This window comes from Physeter macrocephalus, chromosome 14 (assembly GCF_002837175.3).
Source record: "Physeter macrocephalus isolate SW-GA chromosome 14, ASM283717v5, whole genome shotgun sequence".
In the NCBI taxonomy this organism is placed as follows: Eukaryota; Metazoa; Chordata; class Mammalia; order Artiodactyla; family Physeteridae; genus Physeter; species Physeter macrocephalus.
In genome coordinates, this window is record NC_041227.1 from 48474079 (window position 1) to 48489928 (window position 15850).

Here is a 15850-nt window from a genome sequence, read left to right on the forward strand (position 1 = left end):
GGCCCGGGGCACGAACCCGTGTCCCCTGCATCCGCAGGCGGACTCTCAACCACTGCGCCACCAGGGAAACCCTGTCCTCGTTTTATGAAAGGCGTTACGGGTCTCCTTCGACAGAGTCAAATAGGACAAGTAGGAAAGTAGCAGATACTCGGGACTTAGCACCATATGGCATTAGAATTTCTGTTACATATTTAAACAAACAAACAAAAAGAAAGGTTTTTTGGTTGCCCCAGTGGCAATAAGACTGGGAAACCGTCACGTCCCTCAGCATCACGCTGGCGGCCCTGCACTGGTTAGCAGTGACGAGTCATGTGTGGAGTTCCCAAGGGTAATGGCAGAAGAGGGTGGTGAAGAGCACCACAGAGGTGCCCCTGGGCTCTCTGTGCCCTGGCAGGACCGCTCACTCTGACCTCCTGAGATGCAGACACTAGCCGGGGCTGGGGCAGTGGGGAGGTCACGGTAACGAGGGTCCCCCAGCCCCTCCCACTGGATGCAGACGTTTGCTCCTCGGGCTGGATCCCTTAGAGCGCTTGGTTTTCTCTTTGTTTCCGTAGGTGAAATATCACTTACGGTTCAGTTACACGCGAAGGAATTACATGTGGACCCAGACAGACTCCTTTTTCCTGAAAGAGACAGAAGGCTGGCACACCACTTCCCTTTTTCCACTCTTCCCCAGCCCAGGACCAAGGGAACCCACATCCCCTGACGGCGGAGAACCTGGTGAGGAGCACTTTTAGGGGGTCTCCTTCCCTCCCCCGGGGTGCTGGCTTGTGATCATCACGTGGGGGGAACCCATCTTGCATTTCTCTGGAGGAAGATTTTTTATGATTATTTGACCTTCTTCTTTGTAGGAGAAGGAAGAAAACATCCAGTAAAACTGGCTTCTGAAAGCAAAATAATCTTTGAAAACAGCAAAGGCTGTCTCCCTCCTTATTTCCCAGCAAACGTGCTGTTGAATGAAACATTTATATTTCAGTTTTTAAGGAGCTTCAGTTTGCATTGGGTCTTTTGGGCTTGGTTTTCCATTTCCCTTCTCTCCTTGCCCCTCTCTCTGTACAGTTGTATAGGCTCTGTACGCTCTGTTGTCCTTGTGTAATTGTCCGTGGTTTCATTGAATCAGTGTAATGTTTGCAGAAGTCGGATCTCAGCTCACTGTATTGCCAGAGGGTGTGTCGGTCTGTCCGCTGTAACTCTGGAAGGTAGTTGGCTTGTTTGTCTTCTCTGACCAAGGTCCCATCTTAGAACGAAGTAACTGGGGCCCAGGACTAGACTTTGCCCTCAAGCCGAGGCCTAGCTGCAGGCTCCAGGTGGCATCCTCGGTGTTGCAAAGAACACAATTAATTCCCTGGTCTGCAAGAGGCAGAACTTGTTAGAGATTTTGATGAAAAGACCCAGGAATACCCTAAATAGAGCACCAGGAAGGCAAGAGGCAGCCGGCGTTTAGAGATGTATTTCTGGTGCCAGGGCCCTATCACCAGGCTAATGTTCCAGGGAAAGATTTTAAATCCAAAAGAGGAGCTAAGATGAGCAAAGCCAGGTGAAGTTTGCAAGGCCCCAGAATGAAGCCCTGGACAGGTCACCAACCGGAGAGGAGGAGAAGCCACATCAGCTGCCACGCCCACTGCCTGTGGCCAGCAGCAGGAGACACTGGCTGTGTGACCCGGGGCGGGGCTGTCCATCCTGTTTGTGGGGACAATTTCCTAAGCTTGGAAGCGATAGAGGCAAAATTTCTCCAAGGAAAAGACTGACAGGTTTCACTACGTACAAACTTGAAATTTGCTAAAAGAGAAAAAGACATAACACCAATTTTGAAAGCAAATAATTGACTGGGGAAAACATTCCAGCAAATGACAAAGAGTAAATACCTTCTGTTTTATAAAGGATTCCTTAGTCCAAATCAGTTTAAAAAAAACACAAAGACCCCAAGAGAAGTGGAAAAGATGTGAACCTGGCACACAGCAGGCCCTCCAAGAATTAGGCCAGTGATCCCCCCAAGCCCACCCCCAAATGTCCATACCTTAGACCCCTGATTCCCTGATAAAAATTGAACCCCTGGAATAGTCTGAAAGAAGGAGAAAACGCAGACGCACAAAAGATGTTCCCCACAGCATTATTTACGATCATAAAAACTTCAGCAGTGGGACATGATTGATCACAGAGGGTGGCTTTGCCTCGGTGTTGAGCAGCTGCAGAGGTTGTGGTGGTGAAGACCCCATGGCAGCATGCAGAACCTCGTGGAAGAACAACTAGGGAGCAGGAGGCAGGCAGGACGTTTCCTGGGGGAGGCATTGTGACGTGAGAAAGACGCTGGCTTTGAAGCCAAGAGACCAGGGTCCCGTCTCAGCTTTGTCCCCTCCCCCTTTGTGTGGCTCAACGCCCTGGGCCTCAGTGGCCCCGTTTGTCCAATGAAGATGTCGTTCACTACTCTGTAGGGTCGCAATGAAGACGAGAACTAAACCCCCACCCAGCACAACGAGGGTAGCATTCACTGAGCACCTGCTATTTCTGCAGCCATAAGACCACTTACTCAAGGGAGATGGTAGAAGTGCACAGACGTGGTGACCTCGTGCTGGGAGTGGGGTGGGCCTAAAATTGCTTTTCTTTTTTCTAGAGGCTTGAACTCAGGCAGCTGACAGTTTTGTGTTGGAGGATGTTAGGTGTTCTAAATGTCACTATTTTAGGAATGAGGGTGTCCACACCACCCAGACCTGCACCTCATGTCCCCTCTCTGTCCCCTGGGCTCGGACCTCAGGAATCCAGGCTGCCTTTCTCTCTCCTGAGGCTATGCCCCACTCCTTCCATAGGCTCAGCCTCTCACAAGCCTCGCTCTGGACTGGAATATCGTATCCCCCTGGCCCTTAATCACTGTAAAAATGTTATCGCAGACAAACTGTGGAGAGTCAGAAAGGGCCAGCAGGGAGGGACCACAAAGCACATGAAGGTCGTGTAGTGGTGGCCTTTGGTCTGTGGTTCCTGCCTCCCTTTGAGATGGTAACTCAAGGGTGGATGGAATGAAAGTTGCTGATCAGCTGGTCTCAAGGGAGCAAGACTTGTCGATTATCCCAGTAGGTCCTTAAAAGCGGGCAAGGGAGGCAGAAGAGAGAGTCAGAGAAAGATGTGATGACACGGAAGCCAGTCAGAGAGATGTTGCCTGGCTGGTTTGGAAGGTGGAAGGAGGGGCCTCGAGCCAAAGAGCGAGGGCAGCCCCTGCAAACTGGAGGCCTGCAGGAAACCCCAGGCCACTTCACCAGCTCAGTGCCCACAGCGCTCTGAGCACCAGCACCCAGGACCTGGCTTCTCCCACATGTATCGACCCCACGTGCCGGAACATCCTCTGCTCCCACACTCAGGGTATATCCGTGAGGGCTTCCTGGCCGTGCAGCATGCCGTGGACAGGGCTGTCATGCAGTACCATGCCAACGCCTCCACGCACCAGCTGTTTGAGAAGCTCACCGTGATCGCCAAGAGGTTCCCTTACCCGCCTTTTATCTCGGACCCCTTCCTCGTCGCCATCCAGTACCAGCTTCCCCTGCTGCTCATGCTGAGCTTCACTTACACCTCACTCAGCATCATCCGGGCTGTCGTGCAGGAGAAAGAGAGGAAACTGAAGGTAACCCTGTTTGCATTTGGCTTTGAGAGATCCTGAGTCCGGGCACAGTGTGGCCATGGGCCGTCGTGTCCTGAGTCCTGTCATCAGGCGGGGGCAGCTTCTAGGCACTAGGGGCACCAGGGCAGCTGGGCGTGGGGCTAGTGCCCACGTGGCTCAGCTCATCTCGGGCTTCTTTGAAATAAAGCCTGTTCTGTCCAGGTTTTTAAAACCCTGATAAAGTGCTGTAGTTCATGTGCTGTATATTAAGGAATGAACAGTGAAAAGACAGTGTTTTGGATACATTGGGTAAAGTAAAATACATTGTTGAAACTAATTTCATTTGTTCCTTTAAACTTTTTTGGCTGCATTGGGTCTTTGTTGCTGTGCGCGGGCTTTTTCTAGTTGTGGTGAGCAGGGGCTACTCTTCGTTGTTGTGTGTGGGTTTCTCATTGCAGTAGCTTCTCTTGTTGTGGAGCATGGGCTCTAGGCACGTGGGCTTCAGTGGCTGTGGCTCGCAGGCTCAGTAGTTGTGGCTCGCGGGCTGTAGAGCACAGGCTCAGTAGCTGTGGCGCACGGGCTTAGTTGCTCCGCGGCATGTGGGATCTTCCCAGACCAGGCTCAAACCCGTGTCCCCTGCATTGGCAGGAGGATTCTTAACCACTGTGCCACTAGGGACGTCCCTAAACTTTTTTTTTTTTTTGGCCACGCCACGCGACTTGCAGGATCTTAGCTCCCCGACCAGGGATGGAACCCGCGCCCTCGGCAGTGAAAGCGCAGAGTCCTAACCACTGGACCGCCAGGGAAGTCCCCCTTTAAATTTTTTTCATGTGGCTACTGAAATTCTGAATTACGTATGTGGGTCAAATTCTGTTTCTGTTGAAACAGTAGGTCAACACAAGACAAATGTTCACATACATGGAGAGCAGGAAGCGAACTTTGAGTATGATCAAGGACAGCTGTGGTGCCCGGCTGTCAGGCAGTGTCGTGGGGGATGGAGAAGTGTGTGAGGTGTGCTCCACAGGCATCTCACTGACATAACCGTGTACACCTGAGTGAATAGTGTTCCCTGTAAGCTCTCACGTCTGACGCTGCCAGAATTACCCAGAATTTATGTGAAGTTCTTCCTTTGGCAATGTCTGCAGTGCCAGTGGAAGGACATTTAGAGTATTCTCAGTGGTTCCAACTCTGTGATTATTGGAGCTTTTTTTTTTTTGCCACACCGTGTGGCATGTGGCATCTTACTAGTTCCCCAACGAGGGATTGAACCCGTGCCCCTTACATTGGAAGCTCGGAGTCTTAACCACTGGACCACCAGGGAAGTCCTTATTGGCGCTTTTAAATTGCTGTAAATGAGGGGCTGGGAGAACTAATGAGGTGGGTCCTGTCCACTTCGGTGCCTAAATAACTTTAATAAAATGGTGCGACACTGAGGTGGTTAGCTTTGGACAAGGAAATGGTTCAGGAAAAAACGTTTGTGTGCGCACGTGCCTCCAGGTACATAGATGAAACCAATGTGGCGGGATGTTGAATGATCACTGAGCCCAAGTGGTTTGTGAGTGGCCACCATTCCAATCCTCCTGTTTTTCTGGTGGTTTGAAATTGTCCATGAGAGGAAGTTGGAAAATCAGCCTAGCTTGGTGCCTGGCACATGAGAGACACTTAATCAGCCCTGGTCCCCTCCCCCAGACCAGTGTTGTCCATGGTAACAGACAGGCCTGGGTCTGCTGTCCTCTACAGCCCCACTGGGCACTTGTGCCTGGAGCGGCTGAGGAGCTGGCTTTTTAATCTTAAGTAATTTCAGCCAAAATAGCCACATGTGGCCGCAGGCCACTGTATTGGATGGTGCGGGTTTAGCGTGAGGGAGGCTCCTGGGGTTTGGTGTGGCAGGGGTGGCAGGCGGTGGGGTGTGTGGAGCAGCACATGTGCCCCTCCCCCAGGAGTACATGCGCATGATGGGGCTCAGCAGCTGGCTGCACTGGACCGCGTGGTTCCTCCTGTTCTTCCTCTTCCTCCTCATCACCGTCTCCTTCATGACCCTGCTCTTCTGCATCAAGGTGAGTGTGGTTTCAGAAGGGGGTCTCACATGAAAAGCAAGGCATTGGAGTTGGCGGGAGGGCTAGAGACAGCTGTGGCACCACCAGGGAGACCCCAAGAGTCCGCACTTACGGCTTTGGTTGGGGAGTCTGCCCTTTTGGTAGAGAGGACTGGTGTAGCCGTTCTCCCACCCTTACCAGCTCCATTTGGGGCTGGGAAAGTTTGAGACTCTTCTGGTTTTGTCTCCCCTACCCCGCCCCGACCTGCCCCCTCCTGCCAACGGGATGGCCGCACAGGTGAAGAAGAACGTGGCAGTGCTCGCGCACAGTGACCCCTCGCTGGTGCTGGTCTTTCTGGCCTGCTTTGCTGTCTCCTCCATTTCCTTCAGCTTCATGGTCAGCACTTTATTCAGCAAAGGTGAGTTGTCGTGCCTCTGAGAGTGGAGGTCTGTGGGTGATGCACACCTCAGAAGACCAGCAGTTTCTCTTGGGATGAGTAAGGTCAAGGAGTCCAAGGGCATCTGAGCAGAAATAACCCGGAGACTGAGGTTTTTTCTGGGTGTCAGAGTACATCCCTGAACAGTTCTTTCAGTGAAGCTCAGCGATTGGTTAATTCTCATTGACTTTGTGTATCTGAAGATGTCTCTGTTTTGCCCTCACTCCTGAATACTGTCTTAGCTGCGTATAAAATTCTCCTTGGCGCCTTGATAACATTACCTTATTGCCACCAGATTTCCATTATTGCTGGGAAGAAGTCAGCTGACAGTCTAGGTCTGATTTTTCTGTATGGATGTTTGGATCTGAGGACTCATGTCTTTTCAGTTCTGCATTTCCGTTCGTCATCCATCAGACTTTGCTCCCTGTTAATCCCCCTTCTCTTCTATTAGACCTAAGTTGAAGCTTCTCAGTCTGTGCTTCATGTCTCGTAACTTTTTTTTTATTAATGTGGCAAAATACATATGACATAAATTTACCACCTTAACCATTTTAAGTGTAAAGTTCAGTGACCGTAAGTACATTCACATTGTCATGCAACTGTCACCAACATCCATCCCCAGAAACCTTTTCATCTTGCAAAACTGAATCTCTGCCCCCATTAAACACTAACTCCCTACCCCATTCCCACAACCCTGGAAACCACCATTACACTTTCTGTCTCTATGAATTTGACTACTTGGGACCTCATGTAAGTGGAAATCATGGAGCGTTTGTCTTTCTGTGACTAGCTTACTTCATTTAGCATAATGTCTTCAAGGTTTATCCCTGTTGCAGCTTGTGTCAGAGTTTCCTTCCTTTGTAAGGCTGAGTAATATTTCATCATATGTATAGACCACATTTTGCATATCCATTCATTCATCAGTGGATATTTGGGTTGCTTCCACGTTTGTGGCTATTGTGAATAATGGTGCTATGCACATGGGTGTACAAAGATCTCTTTGAGACCCTGCTTTCAGTTCATTTGAGTGTATGCCCAGAGGCAGAACTGCTGGATTGTATAGTAATTCTATTTTTAATTTTTTGAGGAACTGCCATACTGTTTCTACAGCAGCTGAACCGTTTTATATTCCCACCAACAGTGCAAAAGTGTTCCAATCTCTCCACATCCTCACCAATACTTGTTATTTTTTGCTTTTTTTAATAGTAGCCCCCTCTTGGGTGTAAGGTATATCTCTCAGTCTGTTCTTTATGTCTCTTAACTACTTCTTCATACCTTAGAAAATCTCTTTGTGCTGAGCTCTATATGAATTTCTTAGAGTTGTCTTCTAATTCCCTAATTCTCTCTTTGACTGTGTATGTTCTAGACTGTGTCTCATCTTTGAGATTTTATTTCTATGACTATATTTAACCTTTACCAACTATCCAGTTGATTGTTGTATATATCCACTTATTCTTGTTTCTTCATCCATTTTTGTAGGGAAAAATCCTCCTTTTATCAATGGAAGCATTTCTTCATTTACTCCTTAAAGTCCTTGATATTCTTGTTTTGAAGTCTGTCTCTTTCCTACTCAAACTTACTCCCTTGGAGACCTTTAAACATGGGGATAATTCCCAGATTCAGACTCATGCCCAGCATCTCCCTTTAGATGTTTAACATGTGTCTCAGTCAGACGTTTCCTGAACTACTGATGGTGTCCTCAAAACCCCGTTTCCCCATCTCTACCATGTGCTCACACTAAAAACCTGGGAATGCCCTCGACTCCTCTTCCTCTAGCATCCTACCCCAGTCCAGTCAAATCCTGTCCACTGTACCGCAAGGTACCTCTGAACTCCAGCCACCTCCCACCTCGCCCACAGCCCCGCCCTGGCCCAAGCCACTGTCATCTCCAGCCTGGTTGACGGCAGTGGCCCCATAACTGGCCTCCCTGCTTCTGCCCCTGCCCCTCTTCAGTTTCTGCCCAGGTCAGAAGTTCTCCAGTGTGGTCCACGGGCTCCTGGGACCTTTAGAGGTTCACAAAATCAGAACTTTTTATGATAATATCAGAATGTCATTTGCCTTTTCTACCATGTTGACGTGCACTGATGGTGTAAAAGCAAAAGTGGTAAAACTGCTGGCCCTGAGCATGATCAAGACAGGCTCCAAACTGCACTAGGCAGTGGCATGTTCTTCACACCGCACACGCTCGTAAACAAACAAACAAAAATGCCAGTTTCACTCAAAAATGTCCTTGATGAAACAGTAAAAAATGTTAATTTTGTTAACCTTTGACTCCCAAGTATACTTTTCTAATATTCTGCGTGACTAAATGAGATGTCCACAGAAAGCGCTTCCTTGGGTGCTGTAGTATAATGATTCTCTTGAGGAACAGCATGTGTGCAGGTGTCAGCTAAACTAGCCACTTTTTTCACAGAACACCATTTTTGCTTGAAACAATGACCATCACACTGTCATTCACATTCTGGTATTTGGTAAGCATTTTCTCAAGTGTGAGCTGCCTTTTTAAGGAAAACAACTGACAATATCTGATGTCAATTACAAAATTCAGGCTTTCAGGCAACAAAAATAGAATTTTGCAAACTTTAATCTACCACCATGAGCTTTACAGCCTCCCAGTACTTACTTACTTTTTTATGAAATTAGTGCTAATATTACCCAGTGTGATTTTTTTATGTGGTGTAATAAAATGTGTCAACATTTGGAAGATGTTCTTTGCCCAACGAGCAATATTTTCCAAATGGCCAATGCATCATGTTACAAAATCATGCAAGAGTAGTAAATAACCCGTTCCATGTACAAGATGGACCAATAGATTTTCACATAACAGAGTATAAAAAGTTCATTGTTCAGGTTGATTCCACGTGGCACCTCACCTTTAAGAAACCACCCCTTGTTAAGTGGTGGTGTGGTAGCAGAGAAGAATATCCAAAATACCTAAAAAGGCTATTAAAATTCCTGTCCCTTTTCCAAGTGCTGATCTCTGTGAAGCTCATTTTCTTCATTTACTTCACCTAAAACAAGGCAATACATGAGAGTGAATGCAGAAGCAGATATGAAAATCCAGCTGTAATCGGTTAAATCTTTACAGAGGTTTGCAAGAATGTTACACAAGGCTACTCTTCCCACTAAATTGTGGGAAATACAGGTGTTGTTTATAAAAATACTTATGTTAACTTGTAATGGGTTTATTATTGTTATTCTTAAATATCTTTAAATTTTCTTAGTATTCATGTCTAACACAGTGGAATATTGACATATATATAATGCTTGTATCCCACATAAACAAAGTTCTTTGACATCCTTACCAACTGTTTACAGCATAAAGGAGTCTTAAGACCAAAGGGTGTAAGGGCCACTGTGTGGACTGAAGCCATGCTGTCTCCCCACACCTCCACCACCCCATCCTTACCTCTTTCAGGTCTTTTCCACGTTCACCTCCTCATCAAAACCTTCCTTGGCCACCTGGTTATAGTTGCAACCCCCAGCCTAGGGAGTGTCTTGTCCTGGGTCTGTGGCTTGTTGCTCTTCACAGGGCTGTACCCACCCAGCACCATCTGCTTTACTTACCTTCTTGTCTACTGGCTGTGTCCGCACTGGATCCTAAGCTCCCCGAGCAGAGGGCTTTGTCTGTTCTGTTTCCTGGTGCCTGAAACAGGGCCTGGCACAGAGCAGGTGCCCAGTGAGTATCTGTGGGATGCACGAGTGAACAAGATGGGGCAGGACCAGGCAGGGGATCAGATGTTCCATGTTAGTCGTGTCAGGTGTACGATGCCCAGATAGCTGGAGGTAGTTCTGCAGGAGAGTGTGGAGAAATCCCCTTGGGGTTCCCGGGGTGGGCACAGGCATGCCAACAAGGGCAGAGGCTGGGGGCCAAGCATGGAGCACCCCCCAGCACTGAGGCTTGTGTCCCAGTGTCCCCGGCTCCTGCCAGGCTGGGGTCGGGCAGCTCGCCCGAGAGAGGCATCCTTGGGGCCACGGATGGAGCCCATCGGTGCAGATGCTCTCGCCTGGTTCTGGCACACTTGTCTTCCTCTCTCCACCCATAGCCAACATGGCAGCAGCCATTGGGGGCTTCCTCTACTTCTTCACGTACATCCCTTACTTCTTCGTTGCCCCTCGATACAACTGGATGACGCTTAGCCAGAAGCTATTCTCCTGCCTCCTGTCCAATGTTGCCATGGCAATGGGAGCCCAGCTCATAGGAAAATTTGAAGCAAAAGGTGAGTATTTTCCTTTACACAGGCTGTCCTTGCTGATTCAGTTACCCCCAGAGGGTCTAAGCAGAGGGGCCTCCAGCCTCAAGACTCTCGCTCCAACAATAATCAGACACATCAGCACAGCTAAACGAACAGTGCATTTGGAAGGCAGGTCCTTGGCGAAGGGGAGGCTCACGCCCAGGGCAGATGGGGAGGAGTGACCAGAGCCACAGGGGAGGTGGGTCAGAGACACGTAGTTCACAGGACAGAGTTAAGGTGTCCAATGCAACGTCGGCCACCACCTGGCCATTGCGGTCCCGGCTCTGAGCTCCCCTCGAAGCCCTGCCTGGAACTGGCCGTTACTTCAGGAAAACACTGGCCGTGAGTGTCTGCATCTGCCAATGGTGGGATTCAAGTTGGTCGCCTCTGAGTCTCTGCCTGCCTCTCGAGGCTTTAGGATTCCTAGGCCAGAGGTCTCAGTCTGCGGGGTTCGAAGGGCTCCCAGCTCTTGGTAAACTGGTAGAACTAGCATCTCCCCTCCTCCTGTTCCCCTGATACCTCCTGCAGTAATTGGTGATGACGGCAGGAAGGCTTGAGAGAGGAACAAGTCACAGACCAGGACATTGCTTTCTTGAGTTTTGTGAAATTTCCTGATTTTTAAAATGTCATGGGTGTCAAATAAACACCTCTAGGGCTGACATTGGCCTGTGGGCTCCCATTTTGCAAACCCTGCTGGAGATGCTCAGATTTCACATGGTAGAGTCAAGGCTGCTCCTCTAAAGGAGGAGTTTAACCCTCCTTTAACGCCTAGTTTAACCCTTAACCCCACACCTGGTGGGAAATCTCCAGAGATGGAGCGCTCACCTCTTAGGAGAAGGCCCCGTTCATTTCTGTATCACTCAGACCATCTCACAGAAGGGCCTTGAAGAGGCAAGTGGACCCAGACCCGGCCCTGCCTCTGTCTCATTTGCCTTGGTTCCAAGCAGAGACAGAAGGGACAGGATGAGTTTATGCGTGGCTGGTGTTGTGTCAGTGTCCATCTCCCAGGAGCTCCTGGTGTTGCTCTGGCTCTGCTAGCAGGAGGTGAAATACAACCTCGCTTCTGAGTGACTGACCTGAGTGCATTTTGGGATGGTCTCACCCTGCCCCACCCAGATGTTCCCTATCAGGCTGAATGCTCGGGTTTCTTCCAGTCATGCAATTCCTAGTTGTAGCTTCCTAGTTGTGGGTCTAAGGAGGGAGGGAGGTGGGTGGCCACGGGAACCTTTAGTGTGGCTTTATCCTTAATTAGAATTTTTTCTTCAGTTGACAAAGTCCTATGACATTGGAGCTTTTAAATATATGTGGTTCTCCATGTTCAGTAGTGTGTGATAAAATGTAGATTTTTTAAAGGTACAGTCCCTTCCAGGGTTCAAATGCTTTTAAAAAAGCCATTTATAAAGAGGAGTCTAACTCTATGGCACCTCTTGGTTTTCAAAATTCTATACTGAATTTTCTTCCTTTTTTTTGAAAAAGTTTTCTCCTGTTTTTATTTTTTTATTTTTGGCTGTGTTGGGTCTTTGTTGCTGCACGTGGGCTTTCCCTAGTTGTGGCGAGCAGGGCCTACCCTTTGTCGCGGAGCACGGGCTCTAGGCCTGTGGGCTTCAGTAGTTGCGGCATGCAGGCTCAGTAGTTGTGGCTCACAGGCTCTAGAGTGCAGGCTTAGTAGTTGTGGCACATGGGCTTTGTTGCTCCGCGGCATGTGGGATCTTCCCAGACCAGGGATCGAACCCATGTCCCCTGCATTGGCGGGCAGATTCTTAACCACTGCACCACCAGGGAAGTCCCTGAATTTTCTTAAAATAGACAAACTTCTAGTTGTTTGAAAGTGAACAGTGACCAAGGCTGTAGAGCAGCCATTTCCATCAGGGGCCCTCGAGCCAACCCAGGTGGTCCAGCTGCACAGAATCCCCAAGCATCATTTGGACTGTGATGTTGCAAACCAGAGAGGACAGAACACCACGAGCACCACTAAACAGAGCTTTATGTATGCCGTGAGTGTTTCCTTTTTTTGAAAAGACTTGTATTAAATGCACCCTCTTCCAGTGTTGGCCTTACCCAGATCACATACATGTATGTGTGTATGTATGTACACGTGTATGTGCATCCGTGTATATGTACAGGTATGTTATGTAGATGGATATGTGTTTATGTGTGTATATGTCATAAATCAAACATGAGCCCCTCTCGTCAGTTCACAAGCTTTTGCTAGTTCTATGACACCGATTTGGTGACTTGCTCTTGTCTAAAGGCCTGAAGAAAGTTGTCAGGTTTGCTGTAGGCGGGGAGCCGTCCCACTGACTTCGCACTGCTGCGCACACATGTGCATTGGCAGCCACGGGTCTGCTTCAGGCCCATTTCCTGGCGTGTCTTCCAGGAACAGGTGTCCAGTGGCGAGACCTCCTGAGTCCTGTCAACGTGGACGACGACTTCTCCTTTGGGCAAGTGCTCGGCATGCTATTGCTGGACTCTATCCTCTACAGCCTGGTGACCTGGTATGTGGAGGCCGTCCTCCCAGGCCAGTTTGGCGTGCCCCAGCCCTGGTATTTCTTCATCCTGGTAAGTTCTGACAGCCACCTCTGTGGGGGTGGAGGTGGGCCCAGCACCCACCCCGGGCACCTCTAGTCCCTGACATGCAATGCATGCCCTGTGCGCTGTCATGAGCCGTGTGTCCTAGAGGCCCCGAGACCCCCATGCCCGAGGTGATCCCTGTGCTCCAGGGTCCGAGAGGAGGAGCTGGTGCTGGCTGGCCTGCCACAGGGCCAGTACACAGCCCCCTCCCAGCCGTCTTTCACAAAAAACGTCTTGTTGGGTTTTCTGCCTACAAAGTAATAGAGCTTCTTGTAAAAATGATCACGTGCTGGAGTGCACAGCACACTCCCACCACCCAGAGATGAACATCGCTGACACTTTGAGGTGTAGCTCTTCAGATGATTTTCTATGTATGTGCAGCTATAACATAAATACACTTGTATTTAGAAGGGGGGATTATATTGTAAAAATGCTTGAAACTTGCTTTTTTTTTTTTTAATGTAACAGTACATCTTAGATATCTTAAGTATATATACATGTGGGTCTATTTACAAATATGCTTTTAGATTTTTATCTACACGTTTATAAATTTTTAAAATTTATTTATAAATGTATTTCTGTTTAAACATATGTGTTTTTATCAACCAACTTCACTTTTTAATGACTACACAGTATTCCATGGATGTACCACTGTATCATTAACTAATTCCCCATTGGTGAGCTAGGTTAGCCAGGTGCCGCTTCATCGTTCATTCTTTGATTCAACAGATATTTATCAAGCATCCATTTACTGTATTTCATCAAATCTAAAATGGCCCTTGAGGAATTCTTTGGTGGTCCTGTGGTTAGGTTAGGACTTGGGCTTTCGCTGCCAGGGTAGGGTTCGATCCCTGGTCAGGTAACTAAGATCCCACAAGCCGTGTGGTGTGGCCAAAATAAATAAATAAAAATAAAATAAAGCTATAAATACATTTTTTAAAAATCTAAGATGACCCTGATTCTTAGAGGCACCGTTACTTCATCACTAAGAAAGAAAGATACTGACAGTTAAACTATGGCATTTCCGTGTTTGTAAGACACATTCTGATTTCACAGTCACTTAAAACTTGAGACACATGTCCCTTAAAACCAACAGACTGTGATATGAGGAACCACCCCAGGCCGTAGGGTACGTGGGGGCTAGAGCTGTGGTTGAGATGTTCTCCCCCCACAGGGCTTCCCTCCGGGGTGTGGGCATTCTTCCAGGGCCCTGTGCTCACCTCTCTTGTGACCCTGCCCAGCCACTGTGCCATCAGTGTGCCACCCTCAAGTGACACCTGCACTGCCGGGGCCAGACCGTAGAAGGGGAGGCCTCCTCCCAGCAGAGGGAGGCTGGCCCTTGGGCTTCTCCTGCTTATTTTCACGAGCGCCTGCATGGCTGAGTGAGGATGCAGCTGGGGGCTCGCCCCACATGGCTCTGGGCTGGACTTAATGACCTGTCTTTGTATTAAATTCCATTGTTAACTTTCCCTGTATCACCTCTGAGTTGATGTGCATAGTAAGCCCCTTCAGCAGAATAGGAAACAGTCTCAGAGCTTCCCGGGGCAGCTGGGTGCAGAGCTGCGCTGGGTCTCACCCCAACCCTGAACTCTAAGCAGCATCTTCCCTGCAGCAGCGCCGGGCAGGGGAATCTAAGGGCGGCTGCTGTCTACTCTAGCTTGTCTGTTGGTTGTCACAAACAAAATGAACTGATGTGACTTGGCTGTTTGAGAGCTTCTGATTTCCATCCTAGCCCTCGTATTGGTGCGGGCACCCGAGGACAGTTCTAGGGAAAGAGGAGGAAGACGATGACCCTGAGAAAGTGCTTAGGACCGAGTACTTTGAAGCTGAGCCAGAGGACCTGGTAGCCGGGATCAAGATCAAGCATGTGTCCAAGGTGCCATACCTATGGGGACGGGGACCGCAGGGTCACGGGGCGGAGACCATCCTCTGGGCCTTGTTTCTCCTGGATTCCTGTAGCTGCCCTCTGACCGGCTCTCCTGGGCATTAGCCATCCCTCAGGCTCTGTCCCCAGGGCCCAGTGTGGAGGCTCAGAGTCGAGTCAGCAACCTGTGCTGCCCCACTTAACCTCTGACCAGCTTTTCAGTGGATGCTCTCTGTGCTCACCGTATACGATGCCTGGGCATCATGGGCCTTCTAGTCCTGCCGAGACACCAAAACACCTGGGTGCTGGGGTCCTGGGGTGGGGCGGAGAGCAGCAGGAAGCAGCGGGGCCTCCTCTCAGTCCTCCTCCTGCCTCTCTGTGTGCTGGTTGGCGGTACTGGGCGTGGTCTCCTCCCCAGACGCTCGGACGGATATTCCAGAGAGGAGTAGAAGGGGCCCTTTTCAGTGAGGAGCTCCTGAATTCCGGGACCACCCTCTGCCTTTCTGCAGGTGTTCAGTGTGGGGAACAAGGGCAAGGCAGCTGTCAGAGACCTGAACCTGAACCTGTATGAGGGCCAGATCACTGTCCTGCTGGGCCACAACGGCGCGGGCAAGACCACCACCCTCTCCATGCTCACAGGTGAGGGACCCAGCCTTCATGCCCCACCTCGACCTCCAGGCCCTTCCTTCAAGGCCACCTCAGCACTGCCCAGGTCTTGTGCCCTCAGGTGGCTATTGTCCTCCCCCTGCTGTGCTGATAGCTAGTGGAGCCCCAGGGGCTCTGGGAACAGGGTGGGAGCCTCTCAGGCCACACAGAGGCGGCCCCACCCACGCTGATTTGGTCCCGAGCCCACTCTCCTAGAAAGCCCTCCTGGATGAGCCAGCCCAGCCCTGACGGTCATCCTGTCCTCCCTGAGAACAGGCTCGAGTAGGACCTGGGCTCGGAGAGCGTGGGGGATGCGCCTGTCTCATTCCTTACAAGCCACACATCCTGGCAGTGGGAATCCCCCACCCTCCTCTGTCTCCGGAGACCCACACATCAGGGTACACACCGTGTGAACCAGGGAGGCTCAGCACTCCTCGTGCTACTGGAGGGTGTTCGCACTGAACTTGAGCCCCGGGG

At 49.7% G+C, this 15850-nt stretch overlaps 1 protein-coding gene across 13 annotated transcripts in view; it reads left to right on the plus strand.

Moving 5' to 3' along the window:
* Positions 1–15850, plus strand: part of LOC102980873 (phospholipid-transporting ATPase ABCA3) — a 46390-nt gene that overhangs the window by 11169 nt on the left and 19371 nt on the right. For all 13 annotated transcript variants that reach the window (XM_028499258.2, XM_028499257.2, XM_028499261.2 and 10 more), the window contains 8 exons: positions 555–720; positions 3351–3610; positions 5527–5643; positions 5920–6040; positions 10105–10278; positions 12671–12852; positions 14597–14740; positions 15238–15367. In XM_028499258.2, coding sequence (XP_028355059.1) covers positions 555–720; positions 3351–3610; positions 5527–5643; positions 5920–6040; positions 10105–10278; positions 12671–12852; positions 14597–14740; positions 15238–15367 — 1294 coding nt within the window. The remainder of the gene's footprint in view (positions 1–554; positions 721–3350; positions 3611–5526; positions 5644–5919; positions 6041–10104; positions 10279–12670; positions 12853–14596; positions 14741–15237; positions 15368–15850) is intronic.